At 44.7% G+C, this 24,993-nt stretch overlaps 1 protein-coding gene across 1 annotated transcript in view; it reads right to left on the bottom strand.

Moving 5' to 3' along the window:
• LOC109427199 (neuroligin-4, Y-linked) overlaps positions 1–24,993 on the bottom strand; it is a 231,187-nt gene that overhangs the window by 109,821 nt on the left and 96,373 nt on the right. Inside the window, exons 3-4 of the mRNA XM_062857113.1 lie at positions 12,540–12,701; positions 12,262–12,459 (exon numbers count right to left, since the gene is read on the bottom strand). Coding sequence (XP_062713097.1) covers positions 12,262–12,459; positions 12,540–12,701 — 360 coding nt within the window. The remainder of the gene's footprint in view (positions 1–12,261; positions 12,460–12,539; positions 12,702–24,993) is intronic.

The following is a 24,993-nucleotide window of genomic DNA, read 5'->3' as shown; positions in this document are numbered from 1 at the left end:
AAAAAAGAAGCTGCGCACGCTAGAGTACAGTACACTCCAACGGGCGATGGTTGGTATACTCCAATGCACGGTAACGTCATGACAAATTTGTTCTCTTTCTCTCCACCATAAAATTATAAAACAACAGGACCAACACCTGTCAAATTTGACAGGTACTGGTCCTGCTGTTTTCAAAGTTTGTTAAGGAGCGAAAGAGAAAAACTTTTGCCGTGAGGTGCTCTTTGATATACAAGTCCTCTCTTCATGTTGCTGCAAGATATCACGTGTCGATGGGTCTAGAACCTCATTAATAGGTAGGAGATCTTGTCCTACACAGCAAAAACTTTGTAAATTTAAACGGCATGTAAATCATGCTGGATATGAATTTACATGAATTGAAACACGAATTTGATTTAAAATTGAGTTTAAATCAATGCACATAGTTGGAGCATGAAAAAACATGGAAAACTCAATACTATCCACAAAAATGCATTTATTTGTGTTTATTTTCCAATTGATAAAGCTAGAAATTTCAATCAACGTGTAAAATCGCGAGAACGTTTGCTAGTGGAAGAAAACATGGCCGGCAAAAGGCCTGCGTGTTGGAAAACGGGTTTTGATTTTCGATAAAATTGTGCTTTCCCGCTTCGATAATTGTATTTCTTCATCCGCTGATCTGCAGGTAAGATTAATTTAAGTAGCTACTGCCGAATGTGTTTAACGAATTTCATTGCTGTGGTCCTAAACTAAAACGGATCCCGTGTGTTTATTTCCAGCAGCTCGCGCTCCAATTCATTACTCCCGCCCTCGTCGTCGTGGTCGTCGTCACCGTCGTCAGCAGCAGGAATCGTTAAGATCGCAGTCAGAAACAGCATTAATTATATAATTAATGAAATTGTGTTATAGTGATAAAATTGATTAAGTATCCGGAAATAAAGCAGGTGTAATGATCTTTGACATGATCCGGTTTATGTTTATTATTTGGTACCTCCATCGTCGAAAGAAGGGAAGCATCCAAACCAAAGGAACAGTCGGAAATGGAACGAGCGGCGCTTGGTTTGATCTTTGTAAAATTCAACGACGCTTAAATTTACACGTCGCTTCCGTGTTCTCAACGATTTTCAATTCGTGTAAATTTAAAACACGGTGTATTTTTGCGTTTATTTTCGTGCTCCAGTTATGTGCATGAAAATAAACTTAAATTTACATTTTTATTTTAACTGTGTATTTGTTTCGTACGGAGGAATACCGTCATCTCGTTTACCACCGGACTCCACGACTGATCACCTTGATGACTGGTAGAGGTGGTTTTGCTTCCACTTCATACTTCGAAGAGGTATGTATGATCAGTAGAAGGCTTCGACTGTGCATGTTTCGATGACCGCCAGTGGTCCTTGGCCGGCTTCCTTATTGACTAGCAAAAAGCTCGCAAGGCTCGCTGATCGGTATAAGACACGACCGTCGTATTTATGAGTTATAGACGAAAATCTTATCAAAAAGGCCTTAAAAACGTTGTAACATCACGGTAGAATGCGTCATAACATCTTCTTTGTGTTCCTGATGGAGCCGTTTATCCACTGTTCGGCGAGAATTATTCAACATAAAACTCTGTTCACCAGGGGCACACTTCACAGGAACCGATTACCTCGATGATCGGTGAAAAATGCTTTTCTTGATCGTTCTCTGACTGTTGAGATTCTTCGACTGGTTGTTCGCCTCGAGGACCAGCAGGACGCTTCGCTGGGGTCAACCGACTCTTCGATAAGCTGGTTCCCTTGGTAGCGGTGATTTTCTCGTTGGTCGATACGGAATGCTTTGGTTGGTCGTCTCGTTGGCCAGCAGGACGATTTCTTAGAACAAACCAACACCACCAATGCAATAAAACATTAACGGTGTCTTTACCGGCGGCAATGATGTCACCGTTGGTGCCGATCGTCCAGCAGGGTAAGAAGAAACGGCGACTGTTGGCCGGCTTTACTCCATAGTTACTTAATCCGGATCAAATGTTGGAACGCCGTAGTGTTTCAAGCGGATAGTGATTAATACTCGGAATTCCTAGTGGGAAACTGCTCGAACATCTAACGGGGATTTTCTGGTATCCCAAGGTATTGCGAAATGTTTCAGGATGTATCCTTACTGACTCGGACATACAGAGACCCCACATTGCCCAACTTGTCCAAAGACGAGAAGAACTCAGAGCACGTTTCAGAACAGTACGCAGCGAGATGCTAGTCAGCGTAGCCAAGACCATGAGCCCCCATAACATCGTGTAGAAAATGTGACAGAACGTCGGTTTATATATGGAACGCAGGGGCCATAGACGTTACGCAGATCATGTCATTGCTGAACCACCGGAAGGCGCCATTCCCCGAACAAGGGAGTTGTGATCTGTCATCGCAAGTTGAATTAATTGCGCTTAGCTTGTCGCAGGTTTAGTGGGTCGACATACAGTTACTCAATGAGTTAATTGGTATATTATCGACTCTAAGAGCTTTCTATCGAAAATTCATTCTTTAAGCGAACATTTCGTCGGTTTCCTGCAAAAGGGGCACAACTCAAAAAATGTGAATTTTCAGAATAAGCGTTTGAAAATTGGCAATCTTTATGCAACTCCTACAAGTTCAATTTTTTCTCTCATTATTCGGCAAAAGTAAACGAATGTTGATTGTTGTATCATGGAAAGGGGCTGAAGGACTATCTGTTTAATGAATTTTAGATTACTATTTTTCATCGATTATTGAAAAAGTTGACTGATTTTGAGTTGTGTCTTTATTGCGGAAAATTGGTGAAAATGCAAAAATCTCGCGTTTCTCATCGAATTTCGGAACGGATCTTTGTGAGATGAAAGTTTGCATAGTTTTTCATCATTTGCCATCAAAACCTCAAAAATGACAAATTTTGAGTTGTGCCCCTATTGCAGGAAACCGACGATATATTCTTTCAGTTGCATATGCAAAAAAGATAAAAAGTAAAATTTTAATAACAAATTTTTGAATTTGGTACACACTATACAAGCATTTTTCAAGAATTGATTCTTTGATTGATCGAATATTTTATATTCAAACGGTACATACACAAATTCGTCACGTGCTGCAACCTTCCCCCTCTCCTCCTCCCTCCCAAAAGCGGGACATAATTTCTGCACGGTACCAATTATGTTCTTTTCATTTATTCGTTATTTCGGGAAAACATGTGTTAACACTATAAAATAGGTACACCACAACCCATACAATCGACTACACCTACATTATACTACCACCATCACTGACCATCGTGTTTGCGTGGGAGCTACTTTGATAACCCGACCACACCACTATCAACATTGGCCATCAAATTCTTCCGTAGTCCCTGCTACTTTGCGTGGGATTCACGTACAAAACTGCCTTTTCAGCGAAAAGTTCCTATTTCTAACGCCCTCGACACGATGAGCATCAGGATGAAGAAACCTAATCTCACAATTAATTTCGTATCAGAACCACCTTAGGCTCCGAGTGAGTGTGGGATGGAAGCTGATTGTGTATCGTTAGACTCAGTTTCTGTGATTCAACCCAAAGCTGGCAACTAACTCTCTTCCATGATGAGATGAGATGGCTTGCTCGTGCGTTTCGTCACTTGGTAGCGTTCATATAATCGTAGCAGTAAAGTTGTCTGCATTAAATAGTATTTTCGAAAAGTTGTATTATATGTACATGTACATATTAGAATAAAATAATGAGAACACAATGTATATCCACAATTTTTTCTAGACCGTTCTAGACCATTACTTTAAAAAAACAGACTAAATTCGTAAACATGTTGAATCTTCGAAATGATTTGCTGTGAGTGTGAACAGTACCAAACCCTTAAAAACCTTGCCTTGCGCATATCAGTGCACACCGGGGAGCCAAAACAGTCTCGGTGGACATGAACCAAAAAAGTAGGACAAAATATGGCATCCACCGAGCCCTACCGGAGCACCACTCGACTAATAACCAGCGAGAGAGCGAGTGGTGGTAAAATTTTTAATTGAATTTAGTGCATAAAATTCCATTATGTACACTACCGAAGACTGTGACTTTTTGCTCCCGCCCTTCCGAGGATATAAAATTTTAATAGAAAAAGTTTTGCATTATCACTTCAGTTCTCTCTGCGTTTGAAAAGTGCTCTCCGACTATCGCAACACGTACACAACGAAATAGGGTGGAACCTGTGCTATGTGTGTACAGTTGGACTGCGGTCCGTGGAACAGTCAGTAAGCACTGCTGGGCCGGAATGATTCAAGGCCAACCCTGCGGTCATGGAATTGCCGAGCTTGACGCCGCCGCTCGGAAAATCTTACATCGCCGTACGTGGGGATTCCCCAGATACCACTATGATTAATGTAAAGTATGCCAGCGCTGCTGCCGGAGAGTGCTGTAAAACTTTTTAACGGTTGGGACGGCGCTCCTCGAGCTTGAACGGGTTTGTAGTTCGTACTAAAAGGAAATTTCTCAGAGGAAATAGACGTTAGAAGATGCTGCTAAGTTTACTCTCATTCCTTCGTTGCGATACAGTTTTTGTAGGTAGGGGAATTAAGCTATCTGCGAATTGAATGATAGAAACGATCAAAGTTTTGAAAATGGGAGCAGTCATGAACGGTTATTGGAGTAAGGTGGGGTAAAAGGGAAAATGTGGACAGTGGTTCTATTCACTCAGGCATTATAAATATTTTTTTTTATAAATAGGTTATCAGAATTAAGGTTACTTTGAAATTCAAACGAAGCACTGACCCTACTGATAAAAAGTTCTGACTTTTTCCTGTAAATCAAGCACATGCCAGTAAAAGTTAATTCACAACTCAACTTAATAGTCTGGGCACCCCCACAGTACTTTGTCCATTATTATTATCGAAGTCTAACATCAAAAGGACCTCAAGCAGGCCCTGGTGAGACTTCGAAGGACAATGATGGCTGCAAAGCAACACCACGAGAAACTCCGATATCTACCCAGACGAGGGCCTCCGTGGGTAGAGTGTGGCGGATGGTATGCTTATGACCAAGCTTGCTTTTTGGCGAAAATATTCGCGAAATGATGCGATCTGCTTTCGACAGTGGGGTGACACAGCTGTCACACTAGGTACATCGCCGCTCTACCCATCATCGTTTTTGGTACGGCGCGTTTAGTATCCACTTTCTGGTCGCTTTACCCTAACTTGCTCCTGATTTTCGGGTATGTGGCTCGTGTGTTGCTAGTGCTTATTTCGGAAATTACACATTTCAAACGAAATCGTTGTTTTTGATTATTGTTTCTCTTTCTTTATCACTTTGCACGATATTATATGTAGCAGCGAAGCAGTGTCGATGCTTCCAGCGCATTTAATTCATGAATTAAGCAATCACAACAAAAACATTGGACACCATGTTGAATCGAATGTTGGGTTGATGATTCTGGCCCATCGTCATCCCCTGGCTTTCGACAAGAAAGAAAGACAGAAAGACAATTACACCGTCTTCGACCTTACGGCCTCTACAGACTGAACAGTATAAACATTCGAAAACGGACAACACATATCAGGCCGAACATTTCTATAGGGGGCTGTCCATAAACCACGTGGTCATTTTTTGGGACTTCTCAAACCCCTGATGAAAGATTTTCAAATGTTCAGAGTAGATACTAGGATAGTATATCTTTCGAATGACGGGTGCCAATTTGGTGAACATTTTTATTTGTTAATAACGGGTTTTGGCATACCGTGTATGGCAAGCAAACGCAGAAGCGTGTAAGACAGCCGTTAGGTGAGGAGCTACCAGGCGGCATCCACAAAGCTAGGCGACTGTTAACCCCGAAGGCGTCCCGGAATAACTGGAAGGGCAACCGCAATCGCAGAGCAGGTTTGGGGGACGACGTCCCTTGGACCAAAGTAGAGCGAAAGACGAAGAAGCAGCAACCACAGAAGAGTAAGGAAACCAAGCATAGAAAACGTAGGAGGGCAGGAGCCAAGCGCTCGTCATCAAGACCGAACAGTCTTAGTTTTCGGACATCTTGAAGGCGATGCAGAGCGACGTCAAACTCGTGGATCTGGGAGCCTGCGTACGCAGTATTAGACGTACTCGTATGGGTGAAATGCCCGTGTAGCTTAGAATAGCACTACGGACCACGTGTTCCGGAGGTAAAAGTCCACCAAACAGGTATGTAACCCCAATCCAAGGTGACAGGTGATCCGTGCTGCGGGATGAATGGTTGAGGGGGTTCAAAATATGCTCGATTTTTAACGGAGCCCGTAGCGTGGGTAGATCAACTTTTTGGGTTTGCGTTGTGGTGAAAGATCTACTAAACCGGTATCTAGCGTCGCACAATGGGAAAAATAGGTATGAAACGCGAATAAATTCAATATTTCTGCTCGGAGTGGATGAATTTGAATGAAATTTTGATACAAACTGCAGAAAACTCTACAGTTTCAGATAAGGAGGGTGTCATTCGCCGCACGATGCTGGAAATCAGTGTATCGGACCCGTTTTACCCTACTCTCTCTCTCTTTTTCACCTTTTTGGAAAGATCCTGGAGTGCAAAATAAATGATTTATTTGTTTCGTGTTTGTGTTAAATCTTCTGTAGTATCGAATGGAGCTTGTTTGGCTCACCGCACGGCCTTAAAAATTGAAATATCTTCAAATAACCCCGATATCCCCTATTTCTTTAAAATTTCACATGCATCTTCGCCCGGAGTGGAATGCAATCGACAAGAGAAGGAGCAATCTTATGTCAAATTTCCGATACTATGGAAGTTTCTACACAAATACTAGTTAAATAAGTCATTTATTTTGCACGCCAGTCGGGAATAGATGAGGATTTTCTAAAAAAGGTGTGAAAAAGAGAGTGCGGGGTAAAACGAGCTCAAAACACTGATTTCCAGCATCGTGCGGCGAATGACACCATCCTTTTCTGAAACTATAGAGTTTTTTGCTGTTTGTGTCAAAAATTCATTCGAATCCATCCACTCCGAGCAAAGATATTGAATTTATTCGCGTTTTATGCCTATTTTTTCCCACTGTGCGTCGTCCTATTTTTCATTTTTTTTATATGAGTTCTGGTAATTCAAGGAAGTATAGTATTTAGTCCTTGCTACTGGTGTATTGGTGTCTTCCAGTTTTTGAATTAAACTAAGTTTACCAACTTTACTTTGTATATAGTCAAAAACCCCACCATCTGAGGCTTAACTGAATGCAAAGGAAATCAAAATAGGTTAGGGATTCATGTATGTACTAGCTCTACGAAGACTGGAAAGTACTAGTACGCAAGGAACACACTAGAATCCTTATTAACACATGTTCCATTATTGGAATGGTAATGCTGCTGATGTGAAAAGTGGGTTCTAAACTTCTTACTGGGGAGAATTTAGCGGTGAACAAGGTTTCCGATGCATGACCAATTACACTAAAACGAAAGTTTTGAACTTCTGCCAACAGCCAAAGTTTTTTAAGCACAATTTAGTGCTGATTTCGAAACTGTGCTTCAAAAATTTTTAAGTAGAACAGTTTTTGAGTTTTAGTTGATTATCGAGTTTTACATTTTTTTTAATATGGAATATACCAAAATTCAAATATCTTGCGTTTTGATCATCTAATTTTAAATATTTTTTCATAAATTAAAAGCTGAATATGATTCCTTTCGATCTTTTGAATGCAGGTTTTGCGTCAGATTGATGATATTCAAGATAAAGGCGAGTTTATGGGGCGATCTCCTTAAATTTTAGCCAAATTTCCCGATTGTACGACATTTCCCCGAAAACCAGTTCCCCGAATGAAGTTTCCCCGAAAGTTTTTCCCCGAATGTACCATTTCCCCGAAAAATGTTTTCCCGAATGTACCGTTTCCCCGAATGTACCGTTTTTCCGAATGTACCGTTTCCCCGAAAAGATTATTGCATATGCCATTTATCATTGACCCAATGCACAACTAGGGGCATCCGGTCTTTAGGACGAAGTACGCTTTATCAAAGTACGTTAGACCGAAGTACGTTAAGCCGAATGGATTGCGAAGCTGAAGTTCATAGGGTAGAATGGGTCAGTAGGCCTTTTCTTAATTTTCTTCATAAACGATGTTAAAATTTGTTTTCGAAGGCCTAGAAGATGTTTGAGTCCCTTGAGTGTTTTACATTCCTCAAATCTAGGGGATTCTATGGATACTGGGATATACTTCCATGATTTTACAATATTCTTTTATCCTCCTCCCTTTTCTCACATAGATGATTTCTTGATGCTGATGTTATACTGTTGCTGAAGAACTGATGATCAACCCAAGTAACATGTTGATAGGCAATTAGTCTTGTATTGTATTGCATAGCTTATTGACGGTAGTAATTTGTCAAACCACTGACTGTCCCATGACAGATTACCCTTCTTTGAGAAGTCGGCTATTCTTTTGAGTATTGGGTTATATATATGATCAAACTGGGTTTTTTTTTCTTGGCCTTCCACTTAATCGTAATGATGCTCGTCCGTCGTAATGATACTTTCGGCCTAATGATTGCAGCCTAAAGTACTTCGGCCTGACATACTTCTGCCTAAAGATCCAGCAGCGTCCTTTTGGCTAGATTGATAACCTTTCATTTAATAAAATTTCCCTTCTTTCAAACATAGGCTGTTCTTTCAAGTTGAATTGCTCAATCAACCATCAGGAAATTGACTGCTGCTATATTTATTATTATTTTTTCGTGACCGACTGTTCTAGTAGGTGTTATAGTAGAAATCTTCATCAAAGATTCTCCCTTCTTTCATCATATACTGTTCTTTCAAAATATTGCCGGCTGTCTAACTACTAGTAAGTTCTGTAGAAATGTCAATTCCAGATGCTACTTCGCGGTCATGATTGATCCATTGATTTACAAAAAAAAAACTGAAGAGTGCTTAGCTTCAAACCTATTAGTCAAACAAATTGAATTGCATTGACTTTTGTTTTAAAGCCTGTTAATACACATTAAAATTGTGCTCACAGATTTCCTTCGCTAGCAAGAATACTTTAAGACTTAAAGTTGAAGTCATCTGGATCATGTGTTTTACAATGCCGATGAACTTTAGCAGATTACTACCACAATCACGATGTCTCGTTTTAAAGGTATTATGCGTTTAAAGAGTCTTTTCATCGATTGAAAATTCAAAAGTAAATAGAAAGAACAGCCTATGAATGAAAGAAGGGAAAATTATGATGAGCGTGTTCTTAATTGAGTGCCATGTCATTTTCAATCAGTACAACAGAAAAGAACGACCCATATTTAAAAAAAATCAAACCTCATTGAAGTATCATGAAGAACATTATATCTCGAAGAATTCATGGTAAGATGGAATGCACAATATCAATGAGATGTGAAAGTTTCCATGATCTTGATATCTTTCTAAAGACTACACATCGGCACACTTTGTACACAGGCTAACTTTCCGCTACTTCGTTTCAATGACTAGTGCAAACAATGGAATTAATCGAGAAAATGATTAGAAACCAGTACTAAAAATAGTATTATAAATATTTCGGGGAAACGGTACATTCGAGGAAACGATACATTCGGGGAAACGGTACATTCGGGGAAACGGTTCGTTCGGGGAATCGTTTTTCGGGGAAATAACTTTCGGGGAAACTTCATTCGGGGAACTGGTTTTCGGGGAAATGTCGTACAATCAAATTTCCCAAAATATATGAAATATAAGAGAAAAAAAAACAATTTGAAAATTCTTTATCAACGTTAATTTGATATATCATATATAGCCGAGTTACAGTAAAAAAATCAGCTCAATCGGAGCATTGATTACGGAGAATGATATGTTTGAAGTGAGCGACTTTGCTTTAAAATAGAACAAAAATCAATTTTAAATCATCAACCTTGGATGGAAAGTCGAAAAAATTTCCGCCCTACTAATATTTTTTTTCCTTTGCGTTTTCAAAATCAGGGCATGATTCTACTCCAAAAATAATCATCAGTTTACCGAGTTCAAAAATGCTGTAAACTAGTGTTATCAGTGCTTTTGTTTTGTTATCAGGTCAGGGTCACTCTTGAGTGTCTTCGAATCTCGGAGAGAGTTACGGCAAAGAGATGGTTTTTCGTGCTTTCTATTGAATATTGCATCCTTTCTCAAACTTCTTTATCGACGCGTGTACTTCTTATGGAGCGATTTTTTTTTATCTTTATTAACGAGATTTTCAGCCCTAGGCTAGTTCATCTCGGGACCCACGCTTTACTTCCCTTCCGAAGGAAGAACTCACAATTTGCGAGTTTGTCGGGAGTGGGATTCGACTCCAGGTCCTCGGCGTGATAGTCAAGTGTTCTAACCAACACACCAGGTCCGCTCCACTATGGAGCGAATGATAACGGCCATCGATGCGTAAACTTTGCAGCCTGGTAAGGTAATCCGAAGCACTTTCTTCCCCGCAAAGATACCAGACCATAAAATAGAAAATCAAAATCGACCACGTTCTAATCGATGGTAAATTCTTCTCGGATATAACCAATGTCCGCACATACCGCAGTGCGAATATAGATTCAGATCACTACTAAGTCGCTGTATGCATGTGCTCAAAACTTTCAACAGCTATTACCACGCGTCGAAGTCAAACGCCGTGGCTCAACATCGAGCATAGAACATAAAAGTGGCTCAAGACTACGCGCAGCAGTTAGCACTGGCCCTTCCAACGGTAAAGCAGCTTGGCGCAGCTACCCTTGAAGATGGCTGGAGGGACATCCGATCCGCCACAGGTAGCACCTTGGCTGAAGCACCAGGCTTCGCGATTCCAAATCACAGAAACGACTGGTACGACGGCGAATGTGAACAGTTGAAAAACGAGAAGAATGCAGCATGGGCGAGAACGTTGCAACACCGTACAAGAGCGAATGAGGCACGTTATAGACAGGCGCGAAACAGGCAGAATTCAATCTTCCGGAGGAATAAGCAGCAGCAAGGAGAACAAGATCGCGAAGCGATGGAAGAGCTGTACCACGCTAAGGACACATTCACGGAAATCTTCTCACGAGCGCGCATGAGGTGGCGGTAGCATTACGATGAGCACCTCAATGGCGACGTTACAAGAACCGAAGGTGGCGTGGTAACAGACCTAGGATTACGTGCACAGGACGAAAGATTTCCAGCCCTAACCTCCAAGAGAATGAGGACCCTTTGAATACAACGAAGCAGCTGGAAAATACGGTGGAGAAGCACTGATGAGAGCACCACTCTGGGTCATTACCAAGATTTGGGAAGAGGAAGTATTACCGGAGAAATGGATGGAAGACATCGTGTGTCCCATCTAAAAATAGGGCGATAAGTTCGCAATCCATCTATCGCGTGATCACACTGCTGAGCGCTGCCTACACTACACTCTCTCAAATTTTATGCCGCTGTCTTACACCGATTGAAAGAGAGTTCTTGGGACAATATCAGGCTAGATCTTGGGCTTGATTCATGGGCGAACGTGCTACAACATACCAGATGCTGGCCGTCCGCTAGGTGATGGAGAAATGCCGCGAATACAACGTGCCCACACATCACTTGTTCATCCATTTTAAATCAGCATATGATACTATTGATCGAGACCAGCTATGGCAGGTTATGCACGAATACGGATTCCCGGAAAAACTGATACGATTGATGAAGGCGACGAATGAATGAGTGAAGTGTGTAGTTCGAGTATCAGGGACACTCTCGAGTCCCTTCAAATCTCGCAGAGGGTTACGGCAAGACCATCGTGCTTGCTGTTCAATATTGCTTTAGGTTTAGAGGGATATAAGGAGAGCGGATATAAACACGAATGGAAAGATTTTCACGAAGTCCGTTCAGATGCTTGGTTTCGCAGATGATATTGATATTATAGCTCGCAAGTTTGGGACGACGGCAGAAACGTGCATCCGACTAAAGAATGAAGCCAGGCGAATCGGATTAGTCATTATCGTGTCAATTGATCTATGTTACGCTGGATTACGATATTTGATCAATCAACTGATTTTCAAGGCCATTTTGCCTCTCTCAACTAAACTGAAATTGAAAGTATTCCCAAAACGTGAACTAAATGAATTAAGTCAAATATGTTGGCATATATAGACATTTCTATTGTATGCGCTATAAAGTATATTGATAGAATCATATTGGAAATTGTGAATCATGTATTTGCATTCCCTGAAAGCAGAATAAAAGTTGTCCCGTAATGAAGGTCCCATTATTATTTCACATCAATTCTGCGCAACGTACTTTTTCCTTTCTATAGTTGAATTTCCCATAAATATAAATAAAATAACAGTGACCGTGAGCACATCATCGGAAAGTGTAACGAGTTTATTAACTTACCTTCCGGCACTGCGGCCGAGGCTATGAGAAAATGAACACACGCGGCACCCGTCCCGTGGCCGGCCAGCGTCACGCTCCTCGGGTCGCCCCCGAAGCCTTCGATGTTTTCCTGGATCCAATGGAGCGCCGCAATGATGTCCATCAGACCGTAGTTGGCCGGCGCTTTCGAGAACCGGTCAATGTTGGCATTTAAAAATCCTGTGGGTAGGAGAAACACATTAGCCCAGGTCAAGCAGGTAACGTTCCCGGCAGAACCCATCAATGAGGTCGATACAAACCTAATATCCCTAATCGGTAATTGATTGTAACTACTAAAATTTGCCCGAAACTGGCAAGTACGGATCCATCGTATGGATTTCCGCTGTTCCACTCGTACGATTCCCCGTGGACGAACACCATCACCGGATACTTTTGAGCGCCGGAACTCTCCCGTGAACCAGCTGGGGGAAAGAAAAGGAACACAAAATGAATGTCATTAAATTTGCTTTGCCAATTCTCCACAAATACATATAGCTCGTTAGCCTTCGGAATGGGGCTTCTTTCTTGTCAGTGTTTGTTTGATTATTTTTCTTGTGGTGTCCTTCCAGGGGTTGGCAATACAAAACCAGTGTATCACCCGCCGCAATCAAGACAGCAGCATGACAATAGGACACAGGAAGGAAAGAAATCGTGAATTTTAAATTTTCGATTGCAATGAACTGATTCTCAAATTGATGATCTGATGAAAGGATGCATACCTTTCATCCAGCCAAACGGTTCGGTAGGACATGGAAAGGTGTTTGTTCCTTTTGTTATGAGGAGAACAAAGATAATAAAAGGAACAGCCCAATCAATGTAAAATTGTAGCAATCGTGGAAAGCTCGAACACAAAAAGGACAGCCAGGAGCTGACCTTTTGTTAATGGAGAAGGATAACAGTCAGTTAGACTGTAGATGGTCAACGGGTTTTTTTTTTCTAAAGCCTCAGTGATCGACAAAAAAAAAATATTCCAATCCATATATGTTGGATCCATAGTGTATGCAGGAAGCCCAGTAAAGGTGGGCATGATATGCGGTCACCTGCAGTACAGGGGAAATTACAGCTTCAGCATTTTTTCAACAAAATATTACTTGTAACGAGAGAAATCTTGTGTTATCCTTGACATTTTCCATTAAAAATATACAGCTACGTCAGTAACTTTGCACAACAAATCCATTTCATCAAAAACGTATAATCAGTATCAAATTTATCAGCCACCCTCTAAACGGTCCTAGCGATTACTAGAAGCTAAGAACAAATAAGTTTTGTTTTTGGGTGTCTTTGAAGACGTAAATTTACATGTTTTGACCTTCAAGTTTGTGTCTTTGAAGACGCTCGAATATTCCAGGTTTAGGACATCAAAAAGTACATGATATTTTATAGGTGTCTATAAGCTTGTTAACGCTTTAACTTCCAATATGTGTATAGTATACGAAAAACATTTCATGCAGGAAAAGTTTGCCTTGCGCGTGTAGCGTGGCTTGACGTCCTCCACCCCCTTTCTGCGAGTCAGTCGGGTAGTTGCCGGCTAAGAATAGGACTACTAACCCCGATTCAAGGTGTCCAGCGATCCGTGCCGAGGAATGAGTGATCGAGGGGGTGAAAAATGTGCTCGATCGTTAACCCGTCCCATACCGCGTTAATACAGGGCTCTGGCATGGTCAACCTCCTTTCCCGTGAGTATGTATGTATGAAAGCAAATTTGAATAAGCAAGCAAATCAATCAGATGGTAGTGGTAGTGGCGAGGCTAGCCCCTTCGTAAAAAGTGGGTTGGCTAGGTCTTCGTAAAAGATAAGTGAGGAGTCAGGAACAAGAAGCTGCACACGCAGCTACAGCGTGGGAGCTCCGATCCATTCCCCGGATAGCCTGCCGGTAAAGATATTGGACGGAGTGTGATTGATGAGGGTCATCAACCAGAACAGAGAAGGACTGCCCGCAATCGAGGTGGCTGAGTAGCAGCTTGGCAAGATCATAGACTTTGCGTCCACGAAGTCCAACATATTGAAGCGGCCCTGTTGTGACTTCGTAAGTCGATAGACGATGCCAAGCAAGAACACCAGAAATTCGTGAAGACTGCTGCAGCGGCAGAACCGGCGAAATCAAAGTATACGAAGTCTACCCAGACGGAGGCCTTCGCTTTCGCAGGTAGTCTAAAAAGTTTTGTAGGTACGACTGCTCGTGATAAGCACTCGCAGTAGCGGGCACAAATGTCCCAAATGGAGGATAACGTGCCTCTGGAGCCGGCCTTCTGATACTCGTACGAGTGAGATGATCCTGGAGCTGGAGTGCAACAAGGAGCGCAAAGGCGCCACGTACTAAAGTCTAGAGGAAGAGGTCTGCAAAGGGCAAGGGGTCGACGTGAGGGAGTTGAGGGAGGTCACTCTGAAGGTGAAGAACTTAGACGAGAGAACCAAATCAAAAGAGATTGTCACGGCACTGCGGCAAAAGTGCGAGGTGCAGGTGGCTACCGCAGCCGTTCGACTACGGAAGGGCTCGACAAAGGCACAGGTAGCCTTGACACAGCTACCTGTGGCGGACGCAAATTAGTCCGTTAAAATAGAGAAGCTGAAGGTGGGCTGGACAGTATGCCAAATGACTTCGCATGAGCCTGAAACAACTTTTGACCCCGGGAGTCGATCGCGCCGGCCCAGAAGGAGCCTTGCCTAAGCCCCAAGCTGCTGGTCCAGCCAAACGGCAGCTTCCGGGATGGGCTCACAAGGCCTTTTTCTGCCTCCCGGGTCCCAGGGTGTATTGGCAGGGGGAGTTTTCGGTGGGGTTGTCCTAAATAACCTACGAGAATGAATTGACGTACCTTAATTAACGGTTTATTGGGTGCTAGGATAAAAACTGTCGTTACTTGGAGAAGCGGCCACCTGGGCCGCCGCGGTCGTAGGGTATAGCCAGGTAGCGAAATTGTTGTAGGCGGATCGACGAGTGGCCGGTATGAGCCGCCGGAATGGCTGATGATCGCACATGTCTGCGAAACGGCCCAAAACGGCCGGTGAACAAGGTGATCGGAAGGCGGCCGGGATGACCGGCGACTGTAGAGGGTCGTGGAGAGGTCGGCTCGACCGGTATTGCTGCAGCATTCACACATCGGCCGGATAGCGACCGGATGGCCGCCGGAATGGCGGACGGCCGTAGATAATCGTGGAGCTACCGGAATGACCGGCGTATCTGGTGATCGGACAGCGGCCGGTACGGCCGGCGAACGTGGTGATTGCGAACGTTGGTCGTGGAGCGGCTGGAGTGGCCGATAATAGTACCGCGTTCACACTTCGGCCGGTTAGCGACCCAAGGGCCGCCGAAATGGCTGACGGCCGTAGATGATCGAGGAGCGGCCGGAATGACCGGCGAACGTGGTGATCGGAAAGCGTCCGGAACGGCCGGTGAACGTGAGGATTGGAGAGCGGCCGTAATGGCCGCCGAACGTGGTGGTCGGAAAGCGGCCTGAATGGCCGGCAACTATAGAGGGTCGTGGAGCGATCGGAATGACCGGTAGTTGTAGAGCGTCCGCACATCGGCTGGTTAGTGACCAGAGGGCCGCCGGAATGGCTAGCGACCGGCGATGACCGTGGTGCAGCCGTAATGGCCGCCGATTGTGGTGTTCGGAAAGCGGCCTGAATGTTGACGAAAAAGGGGGGGGGGTGTCATGCCACGTCACCGGAGACGTCGGCAGTACGTGGTTTTACTAACTGCACCACGCCACGTGCTAGCGAACACACCCCCCATGGAATCTTCAAGAATCTTCTTTTCGCGGTTCTGTGAGGCCAAGCGACGATCCTTCCTCGTGACGGCAAACTGCCTTCCTTCGTGGTCTCCAATACACTCCCTTTCATACGGGGGTTTTCTACCTATCTTTGTTTGACCACTCAGCTCTCAGCTCCATGCAGCCCACTCACTCTCGCTTTAACCGTCTGCGTTTCTTTCGGTCGTGGTAGAAACGCAATCTAAATGTGTACCGCAAACTCATCCCGCTTGTCAGGACAATTCAAATTCACAGTTGCTTTCTGACTAGTTACAATTACTATTTCCTACGTGCCCCACCAGAATTTGGAAGCAAGGTTACCATTCGGTAACAAGCCCCCGGTGGTTTGTTTCACGTGCCTGGAACCAGGACACAAATCATGGCACTGTAAAGGCCCTGAAGGAGCAAACTGTGTAGGTGATGCGGCTCCAAATGCCACAAAGTACAAGGATGCACGAGTCCACCCACGACCCACGTGTTAGGTTTGTTCCAAGAAATCCGTGAACATCAGGAACCCAACGGCTTGTCCAAGGTACCCGGCCTTCAAGAAACCCGTAGTGAACAAATCATAGTACAGATAACGCAGCTGAAACTGAACCACTGTGACACAGCTCAGCAACTGCTTTGTCAGGCGGTTTCTGAGCATACGACGGATATCGCCATCATAGCGGACCCACACCGAGTATCCGCTGGCAACGGCAATTGGGTCTCGGATGGGTCCAGAAAAATGGCGGGGATATGTACGACGGGTAAATACCCCATCCAGGAGTTGGTGTCTACTATCTATGAGAACTTACTGGTCACCAAAGCAAACGGAGTCTTCTTCTGTAGCTGTTATGCGCCTCCGCGGTGGTTGATAAAGCAGTTCACGCAGATACTGGACTGTATGACAACCGTGCTGAAAGGCGAAGCCCGGTAGTATGACGGGTGACTTGAATGCATCTGCCGTGGAATGGAGAAGCCGTTTCACGAACAAGCAGGGTCAGATCCTGCTAGAGACACTGGCTCTACAAGATGTCGGTACCAAGAGTACCTTTAGTCGGAACAGTGCGGAGTCGATTATTGACGTTACTTTCTGTAGTCCTGGCCTAACAAGTAGTTCGAACTGGAGAGTAGAGGATAGCTACACTCACAGCGATCACCTGGCGGTTCACTACAGTATCGACTACAACAACAGAAGCAGCGGGTAGAGGAAGAGGCGGCTAGGCCAAGGCCAACCCTCGCAGGTGTAAGACATCATACTTCGACGAAGGGGTAGTTATGGAGGCGCTCCGCCGTGAGCGAAACCTACTTGGTTTAAGCGATGACGAGCTGGTAGCGGTAAGTACTCTCTCGTGCGTGCAATGCGACCATACCTAGGCGGGTTCACCCTAGAAATGGGAGACCACCGGCTTACTGGTGGACTCAAGCAATTGCGGACCTGATCCGCGCCCACCTACGGGCTAGGCGACGAATTCAGTGAGCACCAATTGAGGAAAAGCGAAACGAACGTTGGGTGGTATTTGCTGCTGCCAAAGCCGTACTGAAAGCCGATATAAGATCAAGCAAAAAGGCCTGCTTTGAGGTCTTTGTCAGAGTGTAAACTGTTGGAACGGATCATTTCCAATCACCAGCCTCAATGGCTGGTGGTCTATACTGAGAAACCAGACGTCTCTGGGCTCTCGGATTACCAGTTCGATCTCCGGAAAGGTCGACTGACTGTGGGTGGACGCTATTGTGGCTGTAACCAAAACAAGTGAGATAGCGCTCCAAAAGAAGCGAAGGAGATTCCGATGCTGCGCGGTCGTCACGCTGGACGTGAAGAAAGCGTTCACCAGCGTTAGCTGGAGTGCTATCGAGTGTGCCGTATACCTTCTAGGAGTCCCGGATAGCCTATGTCGGATACTGGAGAGCTACTTGTTCTGAAAGTAATAAACGAATAAGTAAAATAAAGTCCCATATTTGCAATCCAGAAGAATATGAGAAAATTTTCAACACTGTCACGATCGAAAATACAATCCAATTTAGTTGGGTGGTAGCCATGAATGCCATTAAAACCGGACTGTTATGCAGCATGAAAATGTCCGTAATTTGTACGCCCCTAGTCACGTCTCGCCCGGTTGCAAACCTCTGAAACGTGGAATGAAAATCATCCTACAGACTGCATAATAGTTGTTTTCGAAACCTGAGACCCTAAGCAGCCGGATTCGATGGTCAAGCTTGAGTGACCGACCGACAAGAGTGTAGATACGTGGGGGAGTAAAATGTATTCCGAGAGGAAGTTCCCAATACGATTCAAAGTGCAGAGACTCGAAGACTGCAATCTGCTTGAGAGCACGTTTCCTAAGTCGAATGGCGCACACACACACACGTTCGCTCGTCTTCCCGCAGCTGAGTTGAAAGGGATACCGTTTTAATGCATTTTTGTTTGCTGCATTGCGCTATCCTTTCAATGCTCGGGTGCAATTGGAAAAGTTGGAAAATATTTGATCAATAGCGATTTAATTTAAAGTTTCGTTCCGCCCTCTGACGGACGCTAGATTTCGTGGCAGATCGTCCGGCAAAAGGGAACGGAAAATAAGCAGAACTGTAATCGAGTTTTCCGTATTATATGTTTATTGCATTAGCGAGCGGAACATTTGGCAGTTTGAGTTTGGAGGAATATAAAAGTGAAACTTTTTTTTCCCATTGGTGAGCACCGCCAGCCACATCTGGGTCATGGTGGGATAAAGCTTTTCTTGACAAGCGTAACCTACAACGTTTACTTAATGGATGTGACGACAAAAGTACACCAGCAGTGTTAATGGTGGATAAAGTTTTCCGCGAAGCATTAAATTTCAGCATGCTACTATATTAATGGCATTGTCTGTCTGGGATGGCTAAGATAAAAGCCTCGCACTTTGGGTTTGGCCAGCCGAGTGGAGGGCAGCTCTTCGAAATACTGCGTGGAATAACAGGAATTAGGATGAATGAAATGCCCTTTGTTTTTGGATATCAAATTACTGAGGGGTCGTATACTAATTTTCGAAGATGTTCCTGGGTTTGATCATCTTTGCCTTTCAAATTCGATTTATGAATCAGGGATCGGAACCAGAATTACTCAGCTTCATATTTTTGTATTGATTCATTTTAATCGCTATACAGCAGTTGTGCAGAATTTTATGTATTTTTAGCATCGTTAGTGTAATGAGTGTACTGGGTAGGCTGTTCATCGGTTTCCTGCAACAAGGGCATATATGTACATACTCGAAATTTGTCAATTTTGAGATTTTGATGACAAATGATGAAAAACTATGTAAACTTGCATCTTACGAAGACCAGTTCCGAAATTCGTTGACTAATATGAGATTTACGCATTTTGATCAATTGTGTATAATAAAGGCTCAAAAAGAAATTAGTCCAGTTTTTCAATAATTGTTGAAAATTAACAATCTGAAAAAACATGAAATAGATAATCCCTCTCCAAGATACAACAATTAAAATTCGTTTATTTTTGTCAAATGATGAGTTAATTGTGAACTTGCATGAAGTGCTTCGAAATGTCTAGTTTTCAAACGCTAGTTGAATAGTCACTTGTTTTTTTTTTAATTGTGCCCCTCCTAATTGCAGAAAGCTAAGAGGATCTAGTTACATATACCAAATCATCAAAAAGCTTCAAACAGACTGTTCTATCGTGTTTTTTCATGCTCTTGTCAGTGTATTTTTGGAAATTTGGCTCTGCATTGGATTTTAACCACATAGATAACACTCTCCTAGCTACCTAGCACCAGGAATTCTGCTCCGACATCACCTTACGGCTAGATCGCCACTACGAGGGGCTGGTGCACCCACCAGCGAGCCAGCGGCAGGAAGTTCAAGTTCAACAAGGGGAGCAAGTGGTGCACGAAGCGGTACAGCGCCGACGGAGCTAGTAAAGATGACCGGTGTGGACCTCATGCAGGCGCTGAGCCGCAACAGGAGCGGGCTACGAAAGATGCTGGTAGTTGCCGTACAGCTGGACGAGCTGATCGGCTACACGAGCAGGCGGACTACCATCAGCAAGGACTTGAAACAGGACCTGCTGAAGCTCCGCAAATCGTTGGCTCTGATCAAGAAGGAGTACGACCTCCTGGTTGAACAGCGGAGTGCTGCTGATGTGCGCAGGGAAGAGCGGTCCACCCAAACGGACAGCTTCCTCTTTGGTGAGCCTGCTGATGAGACTCGGCCCAAGAAGCGCCCGGCAGAGTCGGGTGCAAAGCCGAAGACAGAGAAGGTGACGGCCAGCGCAGGTAACCAGGCTGTCAAGCCGGTTGCCAAGCGTGCAAGGGGCAGGCAAATCAAGCCCCAGCAGGCTAACCCTGGAAAGAACGGAGGCCAGCCGGACCAAGGGAAGATGCTGAAGGCCATGCAGGGAGAAAATTGCTTCTCACCGTTGGGCGCGGATGTAAAAAGCATCTGGCGCACCAGGACGGGAGAGAAGATGCTAGTGCTAAAGGAGGAAGCAGAGAAATAAGGTACTTCCTACAAAGCACTAACCCAAGAAGTACTTGGCAAAAAGGTGCAGGTAAGAGCCCTAACGACGGAGCCAACCCTCCAGTATAAAAACTGGACAGGATAGCCGACGTAGAGGAGCTCGCAAGCGCACTCAAGCAGTAGTGTGAGATAAAGGGTCCAGCTGGCACGTAGGTTACCACGTTCAAACTACCCGTAGGGAAGGCGAACCAGGTGGATGCAGTCGGCAAGATCTAGGCTGACCATCCGTCCCGTATTTAACGGGACAACCAAATTTTCAAACACTCGTCATTGGAGCCTAGTTAACGTTTTTGACTCAATTATTCGTTCTTTCTAGCTGAAATAGCATTATTAATAACATGCAGTCCTGTTTTTGGACATTGATTTTCTTTTTGTTGAGTTTCCAAAATGTGTCCCGTATTTAAACGGGACAAATCTGGTCAGCCTAGCAAGATCAAGGTAGCTTAGTCAGTGTGCCCACTCAGCATATACGAGCCAGTGGCGTGCTTCACGTGATTTGAGCAAGGACATAAGCCCTGGGCGTGCAAAGGCCCCGACCGAAGTAAGCTCGCAGGAAGTGCGGAGCAGAAGGTCATATCGCAAGGGAGTGCAACTCGGAACTAAAATGCCTAATTTGCACAGCGAACAAGAGCCACACGACGGGCGGGCCTAAATGTCCAGGCACGCTAGGAGGTCAAAATTCAGAACAGGTTACACAACTAAATCTCACTGTAAATCCGCACAACAGTTGCTGTGGCAGTCAGTCTCGGAGTCAAGTATAGACATCGCCCTACTATCGGACCCATACTGCTTCCCTCCCGATAACGGAAACTATAAGGCCAAGCTAGCGGCGATCTGTACAACCGGTAGTTATCCGGTCCAGGAAATAATTTCCACGACGCACGAGGGCTTCGCAATAGTGAAGATCAACAGGGTGTAATACTGCAGTTGTTATGCCCCTCCCAGGTGGTCCATAGACCAGTTCTTATCAAGCACACTAGTGAGACTAGTGAGTCATCGGGAGAGATTGAAACGCCTGGGCGATTGAGTGGGGGTAGCCGCTTGACTAACGCAAGAGACTGGGCTCTATTCGAAGCTATGGCTAAACTGAACTTGGATGTAGCAAACGTAGGCGACAAAAAACCTACAGTAGGTACGGTGCGCAGAGTCCATCATTGACGTGACCTTCTGGAGTCCGGGTGCAAACCCTAACTCGGACTTGAGCGTCGACGATGGATACACACACAGTGACCATCTGGCGATTTCATACAGGGTGGAACACGGAGGAAGACGGTAGGTTATCGACCGCCACCGGGGATGGCTGACCTCACGCTTCGATAAACCGGCATTTGTGGAGCGATTGCTTATGCAGAGTAACACCGACGATCCATGCAGCGATGATCTAGTCGGAACCTTAGGTCGTGCATGTGACGCCGCAATGCCAAGGCCATCCCTACCCAGAAATGGACGCAAACTGGTATACTGGTGGTGTCCAGAAATCGCACAACTCCGCGCATCCTGCCTAATAGCTAGAAGGAGGATGCAAAGAGCTCGCACGTATGAGGCCTACAGAGCGGCTAAACTGGCACTGAACAGAGAGATTAAGGCACGTAAACGAGCGTGCTTCGAAAATCTCTGCCAAGCAGTCAATACGACCCCTTGGGGTGATCGTGGAAACGCTGCTCCCACGCCACGATACAAGACCATGGGCCCCCGTCCCCTATGGTCAAACCGGCCAAAGTGAGGTCACCCAGTAACTAATAACGAGCTCATCGCAATAGCGTAGTCGCTTAAGTTGAACAACGCTCCGGGCCCGGACGGTTTCCCGTCAGTGGCAACCAGACGGCCATCGAGGCTAGCCCTGACATGTTTAGAATTGCTATACAGATGCGCCTGATCAGAGGCGAATTCCCGGAGAGGTGGAAAAGGCAGAGATTGGTTCTACTGCTCAAATACGGGATGCCACCTGGCGACCCGTCGGCATACAGACCTATCTGCCTTCTGGACACCGCCAGGAAGCTGTTTGAACGGATCATTCTGTCAAGACCAATGGTCTATACCGAGAGACCAGATGACTCTGTCCTCTCAGACAACTTCGGCTTCCGGAAGGATCGATCGACGGTGGACGCAATTAGGGCTGTAACCGAAACGGCCAAGATAGCGCTCTAAAAGAAGCGAACGGGAATCCGCTATTGCGCGGTCGTCACGCTGGACGTGAAGAATGCGTTCAACAGCGTCAGCTGGACCGCCATCGAGTGCGTAATACACCACCTAAGAGTCCCGGTTAGCCTATGCCGGATACTGGAGAGCTATCGGTATCGCTATCAGCTGTGCTCACTCACAGGTTGCTGTATGGATCCAATGAGAGTATACTACAGGTGGGGAAGAAGCAGAGATGGCTATGTATTAGTAAGGAAAGACAAATGTAAACACAAATAGTGACGTCACTATTTGACACGTGTTCTTATGGGAGCACGTTTTGCTTGTAGAAGTGACATGCTCTGCACCAGACACGGATCTCACGCACACGAAGTAATTCCTTCCCCACCCCTATTAGACTCGCATTTGCATGGATCCGTTGTAAAAGTGCATAAATCATTTGGTTGTGAATTGTTTGTGTTAATGAATTTGTTACAGCCATTTGACTGTCCATGAAATTTCAATTTAGAGGAATTTGAACCTGACCCAGGAAGGGAAAAAACTACAGACTTCCAGTTCAGCAGCGGGTACAGTCATAGGACAATCATGGGTCACCCACAATTATGGGTCAATTCCCATTGAATTGTATGCTGAACTGACTGACTAATAATTGTGTCAGAGTGACCCATAATTGTGCAATGACTGTAGTTCGTCAAACTGCTCCGTACTCGGGCAACAAGTCGCATAATGTGATTGGTTACGTTGCAATATAGTACAGATCGTTAAGCTCGCAGATGATATCACCTCAACTCATATAATGTTATCCTTGCTCCGTCAATGCACGCATATTGCCTCTACTTTTGCACGCATAAGGTATATTTGCTGCACTTTTTGCGATGCACTAATATTTATTGTACGCACAACAAGGCCATAAACTTCGTTTAGCGTATGAATTGGTTGTCTGGGCTGTGGTCAGGACAAATTTCTGTCGATTTGCTTGATTTCGTCGCCATGCGCCTCTGGGTCTGCCTCTGCAGCGATGTCCTGCTGGGTTCCAATCTAACGCTTGCTTGCAGATTTCGTTTCTGCCCCTACGTAGAGAGTGACCATCCCACCTCCACTTTCGCTCCTAAATTTCTGTCGCTATCGGCTTTTGATGACATCGACGTTGGAGATCCAATTTGAGGCCACCATGCTCGAATTATATACCGCAGGCATCTATTGATGAAGACCTGCAACCGTTGAGTGTTCTCCATTGATACACACCAGGTTTCACTGGCGTATAACAGCAACATTTTCTGTCCATCTAGCACTTCAGTGCAGTCACCGCAATCGCCACCCAAATTGAATTGTGCGTTCGCCGATTGGTTACCAATGTTGTTCACCCGATTTAAATTCGTCGTTATTCTCGCTTTACAATATGATGCCCCACCGAAAACCAATGGCAATGCCACAGAGAAACAGACGTAATTCATAGAACAAATTTCATTGAAGGGGTCGTACACAAATTATGTCACGGTTTTAGGGGGGAGGGGGGGTTTTGAAGAACGTGACAATCCTTACAAAAAAAAATAACGTCCCGTACAAAAAGTGTGACATAGGGGGGAGGGGGGTTGAAAAAGGTCGATTTTTGCGTGACATAATTTGTGTATCACCCCTGAAAAACATCGTCACCAAAACATAACCGACCAATGCTAAACGTACTGTGCTTGGTCGGGCCATCACTAGGTGGCGGTAGTGAGCAAAAGTCAAACAGGAGCAAAAATGACGCCAGCGCAGCGAGTGGTCAATCGACCTACAGCCGAAAATTTGAAACAACTGTTAAAAATGTGATCATTGGGAAGCGAACGGAGTGTAACGTCTGTTTCCGTGGCAATACTGTTACGTTGCGGTAACAGTGTCATATCTTCACACCCTTCCCTATGCTTGTATCGGACAATGGGCGTGGCCGGCAATGAAAGTTTTCATGGCTTTCCTCCTTCGATTGAAAAGCTGTTCTGATCCAAATAGCTCTCAATAAGTAATTGGAATAAAAGTGAAACAGCTTTTAACATGACAAATTTCAGTATGTAATCTACGAACTACTCTGATATCACGCAACGCAAAACTGTAAAAGCTCAGAGCCGCATCGCTTCCCTTGTTCACAAATAAAGGAGTGCCAGTATTATCAGGCCTTTATATTGTTTTGAGTAGGTTTATTTTGCGTCTGCGTCTGATTAGCTGCAAATTGCACACATGTCCACCCCTGGTCTTCGTTCAGAAGTATACTTAAGTTGTACCGTTGGTCTCAGGATAAGTTAGGGCAAAAATCTCGTTAGTACAAATAGAACAAAAACAATTGCTTGAACTTGATGAA

The sequence above is a fragment of the Aedes albopictus genome, chromosome 3, assembly GCF_035046485.1.
Source record: "Aedes albopictus strain Foshan chromosome 3, AalbF5, whole genome shotgun sequence".
Classification (NCBI taxonomy): Eukaryota; Metazoa; Arthropoda; class Insecta; order Diptera; family Culicidae; genus Aedes; species Aedes albopictus.
The sequence above is the reverse complement of the archived record's forward strand: the minus strand, read 5'-3'. Positions and strand labels throughout refer to the sequence as shown.